This window comes from Calliopsis andreniformis, chromosome 1 (genome assembly GCF_051401765.1).
Source record: "Calliopsis andreniformis isolate RMS-2024a chromosome 1, iyCalAndr_principal, whole genome shotgun sequence".
In the NCBI taxonomy this organism is placed as follows: domain Eukaryota; kingdom Metazoa; phylum Arthropoda; class Insecta; order Hymenoptera; family Andrenidae; genus Calliopsis; species Calliopsis andreniformis.
The window spans coordinates 12,390,171-12,409,358 of record NC_135062.1 but is presented as its reverse complement, the minus strand read 5'-3'; the positions used below and the strand labels follow the sequence as shown (position 1 = coordinate 12,409,358).

Genomic DNA, 19,188 nt, shown 5'->3' with positions numbered 1-19,188 from the left:
AAGGATCGACGCGTGGATCGGCGTCGCGACGCGTCCCGTTCGCTTCCGTGGCTGTTCTATTCGTTTCGAGGATGTTCCTCGCGGAGTCTGGGCCGTCACCTGTTGCCGTGTCGCTTGTCGCCCGTCCAAGTGAGCCGAACGAAGGAGAACCGTGTCGGAGACCCGGAAAGACCCGATTCCCGGGGAATCCCTCGCGTGTGCGCAATCCAGCCGCGACTAGCCCCCTTCCTCCCACGGCTGATTCCGTCGATCAGATGCCCTCGCGATCCTGCGCACACTCAGCTGGCCCTCCCTGCCGAGGGAGTGTATTTTTGTCATTGTTGGGGCGTAATTTCTGCTTTTGATGGACGAAGGGGTCGAAGGGTGAGGCCATTTTTGGAATCGATTTTAGAGAGGGTGGTTGGACCTAAGGCGAGTTCTTCGAGGGAGGAAGGGTTGTTTTTGAGGGAGATTGGAACTGGTGGGATCGGAGGTAGAAATTAGGAGTTAGCTCTGCGAGGACACCTTTGAGAAGAATTTCAAGAATTTCAAGAATTCTTACCTCTCTGTAAAATATGTTTCTTTAAGAAACAGTTGTTCTAGAAGATCCTTTCTCATTCGACTGTAACAGTTCGTCACCAGGTTTAATATTCTGTTAATACACTGTCGGTATTTCGACCATGTATCACGAAAACTCAACCAGCTATTTAATTAATTTAATCGTTCGTTCGTTCCACTTCTCTCGATTGACCCGTCGAACGCCAGTTAATTAATTAACGTACTCGAATCGAAAATTCAATAATCCCACGTCAGGTTCGCGGTAGAGTCCTCGTGGTTCGCGTTTCATTCAACAAAATCCAGAACTACGCCAAGTTGATACAGACAGATTCAGCTAATTACGTAAACTTCATTAAACATACTGTTGCAACTGGCTTCTAACCACATCCTGAGACCTTGAATGACGTATTCTTGTATTAGAACGCACGTATGGAGAGAAGCACGATATTTAGAAAATCTCTGACATTTGTGGAATAAGCAAAACGTGTGTTAAAGATATTATAAAGCTTGAAGAAGAGTAAAAATCACGAAAACGACCAGCGTGTCACGAGAAACATATCGACTCGAATTATTGTAGACACGTACTGCGTCTTGGTTGTGAGAGATTCCAGAGTCTCGTGGCTTTCACTTGCCGCGTGACCTCGAGCCTTATCTCGCGACATTACCGACCGAGCGATCTAAATCTCGATCTCGATCACGTGGCCAGGCTTATCGGTCACTTGGGAAGAAGCCTATCGATCATTGCTAGCGGGATGGATGAGAAAAAATATTGAAAACCGCCCACAATGAGAAGCATTCCCCAATATTGAATATTTTCTGTGAATTTATTTCATTTCACGAACGAATGAAAGAGTTATGCATTTATGGCATACTTGGTTCTTTTTTAAATATGAAAGAGTCGGTATAAAAAAGAGGATTTTCTCTGAGTAAAAAATTGTAAAATTCCTCGTGGTATTAAATTATTTTTCCTCTCGGTAGTTTATTTCTCGTTTTCATTTTTAAATGAACCACTTGGCAGCTCAATTCTTTAACTCGTCACGAGAACGCTTCACCGTCGAGATATTTAGATTTCATAGGACAGATGGGAATATAATTTTTCTCCGCAGGGAATTGGATACTCTCCGCGAGAGAAAAAAGTAGAACGAACTCGAAACAAGCGAGCGGATTTGAATTTCGTGCGGATTTTTAAGCAAAGCCCGCAAAACTGTCTCTGAGAGGGCATTTTCTTTTCCAGTAGAAATAAAATTCATTCCCTCTCGGACTCGCCACAGGGAAAACACCCCCGTCACAAAGTTTCATTTCACACTGGGAACATTTCTTCTGAATACCCTGAATATCTCTAAAACTCAAAACACCGCAATTTAAATTCAATTTTTTAAATGTTTTCACTTTTTAGCAGTGAATGGAAGCTTAAAAAATAATCCTTTTTGAAAGCTCCAAAATTCATTTTACGCTTCAAGGATTTAGATGATGTATTAGTCGAGAGAAGTGAGATTTGGTTGCCTTTGAGAAATTTAATGGATTAGTTAGGTCAGTTTAGGAGAGTCCAAATTTGAAATGAGATTTGTCAGTTTGGTAAAGGGAAGCCTTCAGTGCAACTACAATTGGAACGATAAGTGCCTCGGTATACGGTTATGCACAGTGGGTTGCATTCTCTCAGGGGCCTTGAACATGGACACTTCTATATTTCAAAATTTCCATACATTCAAATTTTCTAATAATTTCACAAACTCCAAAATCTCAACCACAGACACATCTACACAAGGTGATCAGTTTAACTAAAAACCCTCCAACTGTTGACAGCATTTATTCCAAATACTATCTAGTATTGTAAGTCCTATCAACACTTACTAGACAGTTTCCAGTTAAACTGATCACTCTGTACCATAGACCTGCCCCCACACAAATAACTCAGCACATATAAATCCTGATTGAATTTATTTACGATATAACTGCCTGATAGTCATCCCTATCACTGAGAGGAGACCCTCTCAAGATGCCGCGAACTTCTACTGTATTGAGACAAGGCGAACGTATTTTGACTCCGCCACCAAGAGTCCCTTTATTTTTCCAACGCGACGACTAATGGCTCTCAAGTGTGACAGGACTTTCCCAGGTCGACAATAGTACTCACACACGCCAATACTTTCCCAAACCGACTACACAATGTCTACCTCGAAGGAGGGTCCAGTTTTTCCACCAATTGGAAATTGCACGCTGCATGACACTGCTCTTCGACAGGCTGCTCCCACGTTGAGGACTTAAAGTCTATGTCACGTACATATGGATCCCGTGGCTAAGAGATTAATCAGTGCACCAAAATAAGTTGTAGAAGAGTAAACAGCCTGGGAGGGAAATAACAGGGAATCAACGCCCCCTGTGCTCGATTGGCCTATCGACGAAAGAAATTCCAGCGAGACACGTTCGTCGAAGGTGTCCCACTTGGCAAATATTTAGCCAGTCGGTTTAACCCGACGCGAGCGCGCGCCTCGCGATGGAGCCGCGAAGGCGCGACCGAGGCAACGCGTCTCGGATAATCCTCTCCAGGCTCGTACGTCATTAGAAATTCAAATTTTCCACGGGAGCAGCGGGAGAGACTGGGAGAAAGAAGACGACGCGAAACGTGACTGAATGCGCGGCCCTCGTTACGCATTCGTCTCGCTTCCGTCGAAGACGACACTGATTATCGGTACCTCTGCTTACAGCTGTTAAGCTGCCATTGTCTAGCGGAAAGCCATCGAGCTTTTTAACGAAGCCCCTCCCCCTCCGGGCAAAGAATCATCAATGAACAATTGGAGCTTCCTTGGAACCCCGTGACAATGCCCATGGGTACTTTGCCTTCAATCTTGCGCGCCTTTCATGGGCTTTGTCGTCTTAAGAAAATGACGGATTTTATCTCTCTGGAATTAATCGTACTCTCTTGGAGAAGAGATTCGAAGAGGACTTTAAGAGGTTGTCGTGATTCTTTTTCATTCACCACGTTCAAAGTGGAATATCAGAAATTACGTATATTTTTATCGTTGGTTACGTAAAGAATTTTTTGAATAGGGAATTTGTGAAATATGAGGAGCCTAACATATTGGCTGTTTTACTTTTTCCAGACGTTCTTAACTCTGTTTTGTCCGCCTCTGTATATTCAGAGGACTTCATAGAAATTTTTACATTTATATAACTAGTTGAGAGCAGATCATTTTTTCTTCCTCAATCGTATAATACTTGTGTATAACATATATGTATAAATATTTTCATATAAAATTGTTTTAAAGTGGTGGAAAATTCAAGTACGAACAATTTTATGGAATACCCTATAGAATAAAGAAAAAAAATGTCCACGTTGAAATTGAATTTTGCGAGAAGGTAGCGACGTTCCGTGCCATGGGACGCTAGGGTCGTCAGTGAAACGTGTGAAACACGTGTTAGCCAAATGTCAACGTTTCTCTCGGGCCACGGGCACATTTTTCATCGTTCGAGTGCGTGGCACGTGACAACACGAGCCATGGAACAGCGACAGCCCTGGCAGTTTCTTCGAACTTGGAACTCCTTAACCATTTTCATTCGCCATTGTTCTCCCGCTTCTGTTTTTTCTGTTTCCAATGAACACGAAGGTTGAGTCCCCTGAACAGATGTTTGCAGTAAATCGTCGATACTTTGGGACATTGATTGCCTTTGTCCAAGTGTTTTCATACTTTTCTTCATTATTTGTGTTCATGTTTATTGATAATAGATGGGCAAAAATACACTCATTATAATTTATCGTCTTTCGAAATTTTCATTATTATTAATATTATTTATTTTCGAGTACTCTATTCTAATAGACTGTTCTAAATTAATTTTACTTGCTAGCTTCTGTTCCATGCACAGTTTCAAATTTCACGCAAAATAATCACCCACGTCTCGTCTTAATTATAATAGAAATCCTGCTTTGTTGAATTATCTTCACTTCTGATCGCTCCACAGAAGAATTCTGAACAAACAGTGAATAAATCATGCTATTCGATATCCTCCCTAAGACCAGTGCAGCAAAAATTACACTAGGTCACCCTGCATATAAATATCACCTAGAAGTCAATAATTAACCGAACCAGTTCGCGAAACCCTCGCATTTAGATGCACCTACCGGAGAACTTGCGCCTATCTACAGCAATGAACATCCCGTTGCAGCTGCAATAATTGGACAAGCTACCTGGAGACCCACAGTGCATCGCGAATTTTTAAAAGCCTAATTCGTTATCAGCCCCATAAATCGAATCACCTCAGCCCATTCCCCTGTCTCGAAGGTTCTTCCTCCCAGGTCGAATCGCAGAGAGGGTTGCAGCTCTGCAACTGGGCTGGCGATTAAACCTGCGTGGCGCTCCTGCGCACAGTGGCAGTAAATTTTGAATATCGATTAAATATTCAGAATTATATCGTCACTGGCAGAGCTGAAAAAATGCTACTTACAGGCTCTTACAGGCTACCAGCAGTATCGACCTATTTCCTTCTCTCGAAAATGAATATTGCCAGCTCATTAACGGTATCATTAACGAGGAAGTATCACGAGAAGGGGGAGGGCAAAAAATTTGGAGCAGTCCTTGAAGAAAGAAGGAGCGCGTGCACGGCTGCAAACAGTTTCTGTTGGGGTAAGGTTAGTGCCGCGCGTGCACGCTTGCGTGTCTGTCACGCATGTGCGTGCGGGGAACAGAGCGAAGCGTGTGTTTCCTCTTGGAGCGGAGAGAAGGGCCCGTTTCCTTTCTAGAACGCCGCGACCCTTTCGACGTGCCTCGATCTCCCCGCGTATCGCTGCAACTATCGCTGATCCATCGAAAAATGGGGATTTTTAATAGCTAGTGCAACAAGCTTGAGGCCGATGGTCCTTTTATCAGCCCCGACCATCGTGATTTCAACCTTGTTGCAGCTACCGTGAAATCACCTTCCCTCGAGCAAAAACAGAGAAATAAAATTGCAGAAAAAAGTCATTACGGTGTTAATCGCTGGCGATTTGAGAAGAAGATTGTTCCTTTGTCTCTGCATTGTGCTGGAGCATTAGAGAAAACAAAGATATGGAGGGAGCATTTCTTTGTTCGATAACTATTTTCTTTCTCTTTTTTTTTTTTTTTTGAAGTGAAATTTGCTCTGACAAAGAATTAATAGATATTAATCTACAAGAAAAAAGGGAAATTAACGATCAATCCTTATCCAACCAAAGGGTCACTCATTGTCCACAGATACTATTTTAATCTCGAGTACAACTAACTCCTAATTTTCCCAAACCAATATCCTCAAAAACTGAGACCTTTTCTAAAAAAAAGTCTCTCCAGAAATTTAAAATTGATTCTCGCGCGAGAAATCGTCCCATTCGAGTTTCGCACCGCTGTTGCCATTTCACCCTGTATATTTAGAAACCTCGAAACGAGCGCCGATTCTTCGCGCCTTCAGAGGGAGCCCAGACCAAGAGGAAACCCTCGGTTTCCCTTTCGGGCTTTTCCAAGCCTCTCCGCCACGCGTCTCGGGGTCCTGTTTATCTCGAAATAACGCGACCGACGCACATGGGCGTTTCTTCGGGCACCGCCAGATGCGTGGGTGGTGGCAGTGAAGAGAAGAGAAGGAGAGCAACGAGTGACGGTCACATGGCCGTCGTCACGGCCTCCTCTTCTGCTCTGACTTGTCAGTATTCCGTGAAGTGTTGTGCAGTGCCTTGTGCGTTACGGTTCCTCCGCGCGTGAGGAAAACGCCACCCTGAAGAAAACGCCAGCCCCTTGAAAGGACTCGTTCAGTTACAAGTTTGGTATCAAATTGTGTGTTGAGAATGGAAGCCTTGGCGAAGTAAAAAAGGAAACAGAAGCGAAGAATTTCTTTATTTTAAGAGTTTCGTTGAAGTTCGAGTTCTGAGCACTGAATTCTGAAAGAAGAGATTTCAGGATTTTTGTTTGAAAGGTGGAGATGGAGATGCTGAAGAAAATTAAGAGATTCTTGTGTGGATAGTGGTTTTATAGAGATTCTAGAAGGGTTCTTGAAGAAATTTGAAGAGAAAAGGAAGAAGAGAAAGGGAGAGGAAAAAAGAGACTCTTCTTTGCATTTGGAGGGAAGAAACATTCAAGAAGACTTGTCTTCAATAGTAAATCGAATTGAGATTTCTAGGAAATAGTAGAAGGTACCAGAAGCTTGCTTTCCAATTATGTTAACTAGCATTTAGCAAAAAATGTCTTCCATACTTCAAAGGAAGAGAACAGATACCAAATTTCTTTCTTAACTATTCAGTGAAGAAATATCTTCCATAAACTCCCTGTAAAACTAAACTTCCTATAGAGGTCAAGGGGTCAATTTCTATATAAAAGAGACTTGAAGGAAATCCTTGACAATGCACGTTTTGGCTCGCTTCCATCCACAGTGAAGAAAAAGAAGACAGAATATTCTTTGAACCCTGAAATGTTTCACGCCACGAAAAACGCCAATAATTTCAAGAAACAACCTTAAAGTCTTCTTAACATGGTAATTTTATTCAAATGCGAATCTGCCAGTTACTCCAATACCCGAACGCGGAAGAAATGACAAGAGAAGAAGAAATGACGATGCAAGTCTTTCGAGAGGTCACACGAGACGTTTCCACGGAACAGAACGCGCAAAATATCCACAGAAGCTATTTGAGCTAGCGTCCTGAAGCAGGTCTTGGAGGAGCACACCGGAGTGGAACAAAAAACGAGTAAGAAGCTGACAGAAACATCGTTTTAATGTTGCTTCAGCGCATACCCTGCACTTTGATGTACCACGAGAGCGAGAGAGGAGGGATTAAAAATAAAAAAAAAGGAAGTTATCGAACCGTGTGAAGGGTTTTGCCACGAGCGCATAATGCAACCTTTCATGAGTTTCTTTCGTACGCTCGAAGAAATAAAAGCTTCCGTGGCTCCGAGTGCACTTGCCTTGAAAACATTTTAATCCAATCGAGGAACCTCTCGAGCATTAATTGTCGCGACTTTTCAAAGTGTGCTTTAAAATAAATCAGATTGCAACACTTGAAGTAGAGGATTCAGGAAGAAGAGAAGAAATTCTGGGACCCTGCAAAATGACCATGTCAGCCTTCACTCGATTACTCCTAAAAAGCTGAAGGTAATTTTTTAGTCTTCACATTTCTGCCAGCCTCTACCTTATGCTACTGCAACCTGTGCATTCCAATCCAGAAGTATTTTCGAAACTTCCAATTATTAGGTACGCATCAGAATTCCTCAAAGCCAATATTACCGAAGAGTTTATTTTCGATCAATGAACAGAATGTTGAACGATGGCCCTCAAATTAGACTATGATTTAGTTCGCGAAGAATAATCTCGGAGGAATGTGTAGCACGTGGACGATCAGCTGATCGTGCTGACTCTGTCGCTTTCCTCAAAACCGAAACACTTCACTCACATTCGATCAGTCCAACTTTGGCTTATTCAACAGAAATGAAGTATTCATCAGACACATGGAAATTTTATTTTAATTTAGTCATCTGTTTTATTGAAATTATTTTTTTTAAGTTTGTTTTGAGGTTCTGAAGATATCGAAGAGAAGTTTTGTTATATACAGTTCAGTAGGGGATACTTTTAAGCGACGAGAAATCTGTACGAATATTCCATTAGGAATTAGGCGGGCAGCCCACCGTGTATATTAATAGATCGAACCTGACAGCCGAACCTAACCAGACGCGAGAACGTTGCACGCGAAATCGTTCCCTCAGTTTTCAAACTACGACCTCGGTGTACGTTCTATTTGCATACGTCTGTTCACTTTTGCTTTCTTCAATTTCTTACCAATTTTTTCAGTCGAGTTCTTCGTATTCTTAACATCCTTTTTTAACGATGACAGACCTCTTAAAAAGTAGAGATCTTAAAATTTTTTAAAAATACAATAGCGTTCGTTTGTATTCGTTCTTTCGATAAAAAATTTTGAATGTCACAATAGGAGAAAGTACTGACACTGACCATATCCAAAAGTGAAACTTGGAATAGAATTTTCGGTCACGTCAGGGTTACAATAAATACGATCGATAAACTTCGATAGTCCACGTTCAAAGTTCAAATAAGATTGAACGTGTATGCGCACTTATTCGGTTCGAAACGACGGTGCCATAAGCACGCTGCATTGCGTAAGCGTCAAACAATGCGTTTAAAAATGCTCGTCGCGTACAAGTCGAACGAAAGGTATCGATGTATCGCGAACCGATTAATTTTCGACAGGAGTTATTGTATAACACATTGTTCTTCGAAGCAATTCATGAACCAAATGCAGGAACATTATACTCTTGTCCTAGGCTATTCAAATTCAAATTTCCCGCCTCAGCGCTTCTAATTTCGTTCAATCTTAAATTCAATAGAATAAGGTTAAATGAATATGCATCAGGTACACAGTAATTCTTTTCCCAAAGATCAATACTCTAAGAACAACCAACACTCGAGCATTTATCAAGCATCCAAGTGTCGAAGCGCTCGAAGAACCTCAGCTCGAAACGCGCGCCGCTTGCACGCGCTATTTTCGCTCCAAGGTGAAAAAGAAGTTCGTCGATCGCTGCTGGGTCAAGCTGAACTGCGCTCGACCGCCCTGCACCGCCTCCTGCACCTGTATGCACCTGCTCTAGTGCGCGCAGAAAGAACGAGCGCATTTCCGCTGGTGCACGTGCCCCCGCGCGAGCTGGCGCACAAGCGCGTATGCGTTTCACGGGTCGTTCGCTGAAATGTGACCGAGACGAGCGTGGATCGTTAATTAGCATGGGATACGTAAATTAAGCCGATTTGCAAATCGGCGAACCGTCTCGCGCGAGGCTTTTTCGCGCTGTCCGCGTGCGTGCCACTTTCGCCGCGCGAGTAAACGAACGATTTAAGGTTACTTCTTTCGTTCCTCTTCGAGCAGCGTGTTTCGTTGCCAGAGATTATTTAGAAGCTGATTTGATATTCTTTTTCTCGTGAAGAGGGTGGTCAGATATGGGCAGTAGTTGTGGGAGAGATTGAGGAATTTGGTCAGTGTTTATTGGAGAACTTATACTCAAGCTTCTCAAGATTTCCAATTTTTAGAAAATTTTCAAGCTCGAATATTTCGAATATTCAAATAGCTGAGTTATAAATCCTCAGATATTACAGCCTTTAAAGTTTTCAATTTTAAAGAATTCTCGAAGTTTTACTGTTCTCTGAATTTCAATATTGTCGATTGTTATATAACTATGTTTTTTTTTATTTAAAATATAAAAAAAGCTCTGGATCTATTGCGGACTATAAGCCTCTAATTTTCAATTATACATAGTACAATATACATATAAACTACTTTAACGCAGATCTATTTCTGACCCTCTAACGATAAAGACTGTAATACAATGTATGTAAATAGGAAGACTAAAATTCCTATACAAAACCTGTGCACATGTCTGCGGCGCCACTTTCCCCAAGATGCCCCAGGAGGGGTGGAAGGAAGCAACAGGAAGGGGGAGAAAGATAGCCAAAGAGTGTAGCACAGACGCAACACGGTGATGAGCCCAAGAAGCATGGCAGCGCATCGCACCGCCAGTGATTCGTCCCCATCAGCTGATCCATTTGGACAGGGGAGTAAATCAGAGAGTGCTCGAGCTTTCATGGGAACGATAACCCGAGTCACTTCTTCTCCCTCTCTTCCGTTCGCTCCTGGCACGCACTCCACGCTCTCTGTCATCGTCGGAAGCACGAAAATAGTAGCGACGCTGCTGGTTGCTGCAACAACGAGAGACTCGCGAACGCCAGGGTCGAGGAATTCGAGGGAACCTCGAGGGAACGAAATTCGACGAAGTCGAAGCCCCTGGGAGTGTCGTCCTGGGACGAGGACGTCGCGAAGGATACGATCGAGCCGCGATTGGAATCCTGGTTGCAATTAGTTGAATTTCCGAGGAAATTGAAGCGACCGATTGCGCTGATTACAGGGAAATATGTTAATTGGATTCCTCGCTTCAAATCTGCGAGTACACGCATACATGAGGGAACGTTATTGGAGTGGACCATGGGTTAAGAAAAGAATTTGGAATTCTAATTTGGAGGGGATATGAAACACTTGCGTCGAGGAAAAATGAAGATGAAAAAGAATTGGGATATGGTCCTAGTTTTTATTGAGATTAATTACTAATATTCTGTTTAAGCGAAGGGAAATGAAGAGTAAGACTGGCTATGTACTGATAGAAGAGGATACTTCTGGATACATGAAATTGCATTTCCTGCAGGAGGTGCAAGAAGCTGCAGATGCGCGTGCATATAATACTATCACGTGTGCAGCAACCGTGGCGTGTCTGAAAATAATTACGCCAAAGTAACACATTAATGTAACATCAAGGAACACGGAGGAAGCAATGAAGAGTTGAAGCTATGATTGTGATGAGATTGTGGAAGTTGGTCCTTAGGTTGCAATAATGGCACCTAATTAACATATTTCAGAATGTAATTCTAAGAATGAGTTCCATAAAAATGTACAATCTTTTTTTTAAAGATTTTAAGGAGAGCTTCGTGTCCTCATCTGCTCCAAATAGGAGTAAATTTAAGAAGAGATCACGAGGTCGCAAAAAATGAGCTTGATGACCTTGCACTCCAACGTATTACTAGATTAAATTTCGAGTTTCTCGAGATCCGAGGATCTCACGAAAAAGAAAATTGGGAAATGAAGAAGAGAATGAGAATCGTGAGAAGCCCAAGTACAGAAGGAGACAGCAAGATCGAGTGCCAGTATCGCTGAGATAAAACGTGAATGAGACGGTCCGTGGCTCGATCTCCATCCCCCTTTTCCACCCCTTCCCACCACCATAAACCTGTCGTGCTTGTCGCGCGACACGCGTCTCCCTGCATCGCATGCTAAATATAATATTCGAGCGTATTTTCAGCGATGAATGAAACTAACGCTGGTGAAAGCGCATCAGGGTGGCGGAGCACTGAATCAAAATGCGCGCGTTGATGAAGGTGCAAAGTTATCACAGCGTTTGCGCAGAAATTTATTAAAAAAAAATAAGCTAAAAAATTCGTGACAAATAAAAAAAAATCTATACTGATAATCTCACCATTTTTTAGGAAAAGGGTTTTCAACGAAAATAAATCCTTTTTTAAGAGGCATTTAAATATTTTCTGAATAAATTTCAAAATGAATACAGAAAATTATGGAAAAACGATTTATTTGATTTATAGAAATTCTGTGTCTAATGTAATCTACATTGTTACAGGGTTGCAGTAAAGCAGCAGCGGTTTCTCGTGCAACAGGTCACCATGGCAGTCGGTAAGTCGTTTCTTCACCGTTCCTTGGTCCCCTGGTGAACCCGAGGACGCTTTTGGACGCAGGTCACGCATTTCACGCACAATCACGCGGCCACGTATCACTCGTACTTGGCTACCGCGTATCCCTGATGCCTCTTTTCTCGTTTTTCCTTTCGTAGCAGTCACTAGCGTGCGAATTCGATTGTCGTCCTCGCGAAATCGACTTCGTGCACAAAGCTAAATATATACTTCCGATAAGTGTCAGGAATTGAACATTCAATCTTCGCTCTTCCTCTTGGCGTGCATTGCTTCAGTTTGGTTGTTTTTCTTCTGGATAGCATCTTTTGTTTCTTTTTTCAATTTGAGAGCTTTGGAGTGATTTAACTTAATTTTCTTCTCTTCTTTTTTTATGAGAAACTTTTTCAAAGTGAAAATTCAATTTTTTAAACGAGTGGCGAAGTGTTAGGGAAGCTTCTTAAATTTTCGAACACGTTCAGAAATTTACCCTCGACAGAGCAGGATGAATCTGTCAAGATTTCGATCAGCTATCGAGGGACTCGAATTTGTAAGCGAGAAACGTGTCTGGGAACCGTTCTCGTTTCGATTCTCGCACTCCTGTCACGTAATACCCATCGAGCACGCAAATTTCACTGATTTTCAGCGAACTTCTGCGTCTGATCTTGATCTTCAGATCTCAGATTCAACTGCTGTTAAATCTTAATCAGACGAGCATCGTTTAATTGAGTGTCTCTTCATTTTACTTTAAAATACCTCATTCTAGAACTGTATAGATCACAATCACGAAGAGCTTCCTCAGTTCAATTTTAAATATTTCCTTAATTCGTCTAATTTTAAATTAAAAGAGATACCACATAATTAGAGGGTCTTATAGTCTCTCGATTATTATCCCTCCACCTAATTCAACTTTAACAGCTGAATAACATGAAAGAACCAGGACGCATAAAAACGAACAAAACGAGAGAGTTCAGTAATTACATCGAAGCATGCAGACTGCTCAAGGCAATATCCAAAACAGTTTGAAGTCTTCTGACTCCATTGTCCACGCTAAAACTCTTGCAAATTCGCTCTTAACTCAAATTAAATTCCAATTTCCCTTTCTTAAAACCAAGAAAATTTCCATTAAATATTCCCCATCCATAAAATTAAAAAATCCTTTCACTGACTCCGTTCAAAGCTCCATAAATTCATAATCCCTTTCCTCAATCCAGGAAGCTCCTAAAAGCCTCACTGTTGAGACAGCTGCCAATCACAGAAGCAAGCCGAAGGGTGACTCCCATACTCCCAGGGGGACCAAAAATATTTTCACAGAGGTCAGAAGTTTGTCGCTGTAAAACTCGTTCACAGGAAGCTCAACCTTTCCTTTTTCCCTCCTTTAGAGGTCAATTCATCTTCGGAGAGTAATAACGCGTGGATCGTGAACGACAGTGGCGGACTTCCGGTGCCTCCGCGTCTGCCGCTCGTTCCTCGCTTCTGGTTTATGGGGTGGGGGACAATACAACGTCCGGTCCATCCCCCACTTCAGTGTACCATTCGATTCGTTCATGGCGTCCTATGGGCACCGTGGATCTCCCGCTGAACAGTCTCAGGTGGACCTTGTATTCGTCTAGTCGCGGGAATTCTGGTCACAGTGTCCCTTGTGACCATCCACGAGTATTAATATTTGTTACTGGAAATCTAATCGAGAGACTTTAGGTCCCAGTGTCCCCTGTGACAATCCACGAGTATTAATATTTGTTACTGGAAATCTAATCGAGAGACTTTAGGTCCCAGTGTCCCTCGTGACAATCATCAACTATAAATATTTGTTATTAGAACTCTCATTGAGAGACTTTAAGTTACAGTGTCCCTCGTGACAATCCTCCACGAGTATCAATACTTATCATTAAACGTCGCGCCAAGAGACCTTATACATAGTGAGTTTCCTGAGTCCAAAGTGCAATTCACGGTATACCAAAGTGTCTTCTAGTTTGGTGTTAAACCTCCTTCAACAGTGGCAAAAAATGTGTCCTGTGATTGTGATCTAACTCTAGCTTCAGACACCTCGTTCATTAGTTTCCTAGTTTCTCAGAGACTTAGAAAATAAAAGAATAGAGATAGCTTGAAGAACTAGTGTAAAATAAACACAGCGTGATGAGCCAGCAGAGTATCTAAAAAGCGTCTTCGGAGGATCAGTCCCGGAGTTCCAAGAAAGACTCTATGACCTTGGGCCCGTATGTTCACAGACAACCCCTCCTATTTTTCGTTGTCGAGCGGCGCAGCGTCGTCGTCGACAGCGAGCACGACGTCCACAGCGACTGTCGCGTTCTCGCCACCGTCCAGAGGGCCCACGGGCCTCACGGCCCTCTTCCGCAGGCGGCCCTGTAAGATGGGCGCCGCTTCCTCCGCCAGCGTCGCCTCCACCTCGACCACCAGCACCCTGATGGCCCAGGAGAGCAACAGGAGCAGCGCTTCCGGTGCGTCTGCGCCCTCGACGCCCACGGAAGAAAGGATCCCTATGTTAACTAGGAATGGGACTCCTCACTGTGGGAATGGGCCCCATGGAGGGACCACCGTCAGCCAGAGGAGGAGCTTCAGGAACTTGTTCAGATCGGTGAGCGCTAATGCGGACCATGAGAGGACTCAGCAGTTCCTCAAGGGCGATCCAAGACCTTCAGATGTGGCGCCACCCTCGCCATATTTGCCTCACAGGTTTGTGTTGGTTTTATTATTTATTTATTATTCATTGACGAGGTACAATACTCTTTAGTGTGATATTCGTGTTACGTGAGAAGTCTCCTGGAATGCATTAGGGACGGTGCATTACTCGTGTCCCAGGAGAAGTCTCCTGGAATGCATTAGGGACAGTGTCTCGTGAGAAGTCTCCTGGAATGCATTAGGGACAGTGCATTACTCGTGTCCCAGGAGAAGTCTCCTGGAATGCATTAGGGACAGTGTCTCATGGGAAATCTCGTGGAATGCATTAGGGACAATTTAGAATTCTAATGTAATAGAGTCTACTATTTTTTCCAGATCACACTCGCACTCAGAGAACGACAGAAGACGACCCGGACGTAGAACTGTCCTGAAGTCAGCCAGTGAACTCCTATCTAACGATATGGTTTACTGTGGATTGGCTAGGGATGGTCACAATCGTGACGACGATGACGACGACGATGACGATCCAGACTCGAGTGAGGTCTTCGTTGGTGTCGACGATGCCAGGTAAATACCCTAGAATTCTACTTGATAAAACGTTCATTAGAATTAAGATTACAAGAAAATTGTGAATATTGATGCGACTACTGTGTTGCAGGTACTACAATCTCTCGTCCACGTTGCCAACACCAGGATCAGCATCATCAGGGCGGAGAAGACACTCTATTGGTACTTTCCTGGGCAAGGATCGAAGTTCCTCGAGCAGAGATCATTCTGGCAGAAAGCAGGTACCTAGTTCCACGATTCTCGTGGAGCCTGACACGATGGCTCCACCTGCTCCTGTGGACACTGTTGATGGAGTGCATGCTGAGGACAAGACAGGGAGGTGCAATAAGCCTAGACGCAGGAGACATCGCAGTTCCTCCAGTAGGGGTGAGTGAATGTTAAATGAGTATGGCTTTTTTACAGTGGTTGTTGAATGAGAAGAAAAGGAGCCTTTTGAGAAGAGGAAATAAGTAGTCTGTCTTGATAAGAGCTTGATACATATTCTTGTGGCGGGTTGTGAGTTTGAAGTCGAGGATCAGTGATGATAACTCTGATCTCCAGAGTCCAGATCACCAAGGTCGCCTTTGAACTTTCCTTTGACCACCATTGTACTCATTCAATAAACAAACGAGGCTAATCCAATAGTAGAATAAGGTCTACTATTGGAAGCAATATGCTATTAAGTAATGAGAGATGATTTATGACGTGGTTACAAGTAAATTCCATTCGAAACAGTGTCGAGAGCCTAAGCGAATAACGAAGCAACTATTCTACAATTCTCTTCGGATTCAAATCTTCTGGCTTCTCTTTTAACCTTAATTTTAATTCAAGCAAAGGAGTATCTTTGTGACCCACGCAATAGAACTTAATTATCCTATTAACAGGGCCCAGCATCGGCACGATGAAAGCTTCTAAACGTAGCATTTGACTCTCGAGAAGCTCTCCCTCTATTTGGATCCAATTTTCCTTCGAATTCGCGCCCATTCTTTCTTCCTTGTCGATCAATCGCGGCAGTAGTTGCCCTCGCCACTCGAACCGAGGAAGGTCGCGTTCCCACGGGCCGAATTTCGCTCAGTACACCCGCATGCCTGCTCGAATCGCGCGTGCAACAAAAGCCTCGTTACGAATTCGAAGCATCGGCTGGCTTTCGATCGCCACGACTGTCTCGTCGTTTCACAGGCTCCTCTTCAACCTCATCGATTCGGTTCCCAGCGTCACGTGTCTACTCAGGCTACTGGTTTCCTGGTAACCACCCACGAAAGTGGGAAGTTTGCTAAGTAACATAAATTTAGATGTAACAAATTAGTGATTGGAGCACCGTGACTCATTTCCTAGTCTTCGAATGTAAAATGTTCACACAAACATAGTCGTGTTTCTTTAACTCTTATGTGATCTAGAGATTTTTTTGAGCATCTTTTATTCGTATTTTTCTTTCCTTGTTAATTAGGCTTGTAGTAGCTAATCATTCTGAGTGTAATAATAGAAAAAATAAGTGGGATGTATACTGCTCAAAGAAATTGTGGAATAAAAAAATTTAGGGCAAAAATTGGTCAACTTTGATTGACGATAGCTCCGCGAAAAATTAACCTAGGATCCTGATTTTTCTTTTAAATTAGAGCTTGAAATCTCTACTTTCAGATACTGTGTTCAAATTTTTAAATTTATTGCAATTCTATCAAAGCAACTTACTGAAACTTGAAGACATGTTTTTCATATTAAAAATTGCAAACTTTGACGGGATGCACAGTCTCACTAAAATTTTTTCCAGGAATGCCGTTCACAGCAGCACGAAAGCTGAATCTTCCCCTTTAATTTAAAAAAAGAATCAAGTCGATACGATTTTTTTTCGCAAAGTTACAGCTCCTTCAAGTGACCCTTGCACTTTTGTCATATATCAGCATTAACCGATGCACTGCAAAAATGCAAGGTTCACTTTAAAACCCTGTAACTTTGCGAAAAAAAATCGCATCGACTTGATTCTTTTTTTAAATTACAGTGGAAGATTCATACTTTATGCTCCCGCGAACGACATTTCCGAAAAAAATTTTAGCAAGCCTGTGCATGCCATCAAACTTAGCAATTTTCAACATAACAAACATACCCTCAAATTTAAGAAATTACAATGACAGAAGTACAATAAACTTAAAATCGAGCTACAGTATCTTAGAGTGAAGACTTCAGACTTTACTTTAGAAAAAAAATCAGGATCCTACAATGATTTTTAGCGAAGTTATCGTCAGTTAAAATCAATCAATTTTTGCCCAAAATTTATGTTTACTGTAATTTTCTTAAGTAGTGTATGTACATGTTTTATCAGCCACGAAAGGGTTAAATTCAATGAATCAACATCTAAAATTCCAAGAAGTAGCCCGCTGCTCCTCACGGTTAGCGAAACATAACAAGCTCCGCGCAACTTCCCCCGAAATTTGAATTCGAATTCGAAATCGCGGCTTCGAAGGATATCCGGTGATCTTTGATGGGCTCGCAGATAATTCGTCGACGTGGACGAGCCACAGAAACGTCCCCCGGAAGCACTGGAACTTTAGTATTCCGTCGAAGGACCGCTGGCTTTCCGACCTACAGTCGATTCGAGGCTTCCGATACATCATGGATCGTAAAATTTACGGCCCTACGTGACGCGTCGATGCCGCAGGTACCGAAATACATCGATTCCACGTGATCCAACCGCGACTCCTGGAACTTATGTCGTCCACGTGTCTCACGTGTCCCATTGTTGTTGACTCAATTAGCGACGCTGTCTTCCGGGCCTCTGCTTCGTTGTTAGTTGGAGCCCTATTAAGGAAACATTCAATCCAATCGTGTGGAAACCTTGCAGGAGGTTCAATATATACAGAGGAAGATTTATGAAATGGTTAACACTCGAGAGGGTGTAAAAACTGTGGTTTAACGAAACATTGATATAAATGTCCAAAATATACAGAGGGAGATTGTATAAAATAGTTGAAACGTGGGAGAGAGCAAAAATTCAGGCTTAACAAAAAATTGGTACAAATGTCCAAAATATACAGAGGAAGATTCTATAAAATGGTAGAGACCTGGGAGAGAGCAAAAAATTAGGTTTATATAAATGCCCAGAATATACAGAGAGAGATTTATGAAGTGGTCGAAGAGGAGCAAAAATTATTCTGGAGTTAACAAAAAATTGATAAAAAGTTGGACATTAAAGACCTCCCCTGCAATATAAATAGTACGCATCGCATAGGGATTTTAGAAGCTTCCACGATCTCTCATCTCTCCTCCTGTTTTCAATTAATACCAGAAATGAAGCGTGGATATCCGCGCAAGCGAGCTTCGTGAATCGCAGCTGTTTCAGCCAGACGTTCACGCTGACGAATGTCGAAGAAGTCGGGAGGAAAATTCAGCTTCCAGGCCTGGAGAGGATAAACAAATTCTGCGATCCTTTTTTTTCGATATGACCAAAAAATTGTGGAATATTCGAAACGTGAAACGTGAGATATTTAAAAGAGGAGAGGGTATAAATATTCTGATAAAACGCGATTGGCCCGTGGAATTGAGAAAAAATATTTCACCCTCTTTTTACTGAAACAGTCGATTTATTTAACAGTAGTACATATATGAGAGTCAATTGGAACTAGAAAAATACAGAGAGTTTGCTAATACTGACAGGTTTTACAGATTCTTCTACTGTTAAAGGGGTGTTGGGGAATTAACAACGTGACGCTTCCGTTTACATTGACAGCGGCCAAGATTGTCGTCCTGCGATCGTGCCGGAAGTTTTCGTTCATTTGTTGACACTGTCACGTCCTCCGATCCATACGAGCCGTCGAAAGGCTGCGCACTCCACTTTAACTATATTTTTCTCGCTGCCTATGGGGGCACGTAGCGGTAGGATAAACTGTGTACAAGTCCGACGAAAGAACCGGTGCATCCGGCTCTGCGGATGCCGCACCATGTCGCATCCGGACGAGACACGCTCGTTAAAACAAACTGTGTTGACAAGCGTCTCTGATACCTACAGGATCCTGACTTCGCGTTATCTGTGGGGATTTGTTTCGAGAACTCGTGTTAACAGCTCATATGTTTTTTTCTTGGGGCGATGGAAATAAAATGGGAACAGGAATCTTTTCTGTGATGAACAGTTTTGGTGAATTTCTCGCTTTCTCTTGTTTTGACGTAATTTAGTTGTTGTTAACACCTGTTTAACACCTCTTAACACCTCTTAACACCTCTTTGACAGCCCTTAATGTCTCTTGAGAATTATTGGAA

At 42.6% G+C, this 19,188-nt stretch overlaps 1 protein-coding gene across 2 annotated transcripts in view; it reads left to right on the top strand.

Moving 5' to 3' along the window:
* The first annotated feature begins 6,753 nt into the window (after positions 1–6,753).
* Positions 6,754–19,188, top strand: part of Stumps (DBB domain-containing protein stumps) — a 35,743-nt gene continuing 23,308 nt past the window's right edge. The window contains exons 1-5 of one of the 2 annotated variants that reach the window (XM_076381074.1): positions 6,754–7,620; positions 11,709–11,761; positions 13,983–14,448; positions 14,770–14,961; positions 15,053–15,327. In XM_076381074.1, coding sequence (XP_076237189.1) covers positions 11,752–11,761; positions 13,983–14,448; positions 14,770–14,961; positions 15,053–15,327 — 943 coding nt within the window. In that variant the 5' untranslated portion in view covers positions 6,754–7,620; positions 11,709–11,751. The remainder of the gene's footprint in view (positions 7,621–11,708; positions 11,762–13,982; positions 14,449–14,769; positions 14,962–15,052; positions 15,328–19,188) is intronic. The other variant, XM_076381082.1, reaches the window with a different exon arrangement.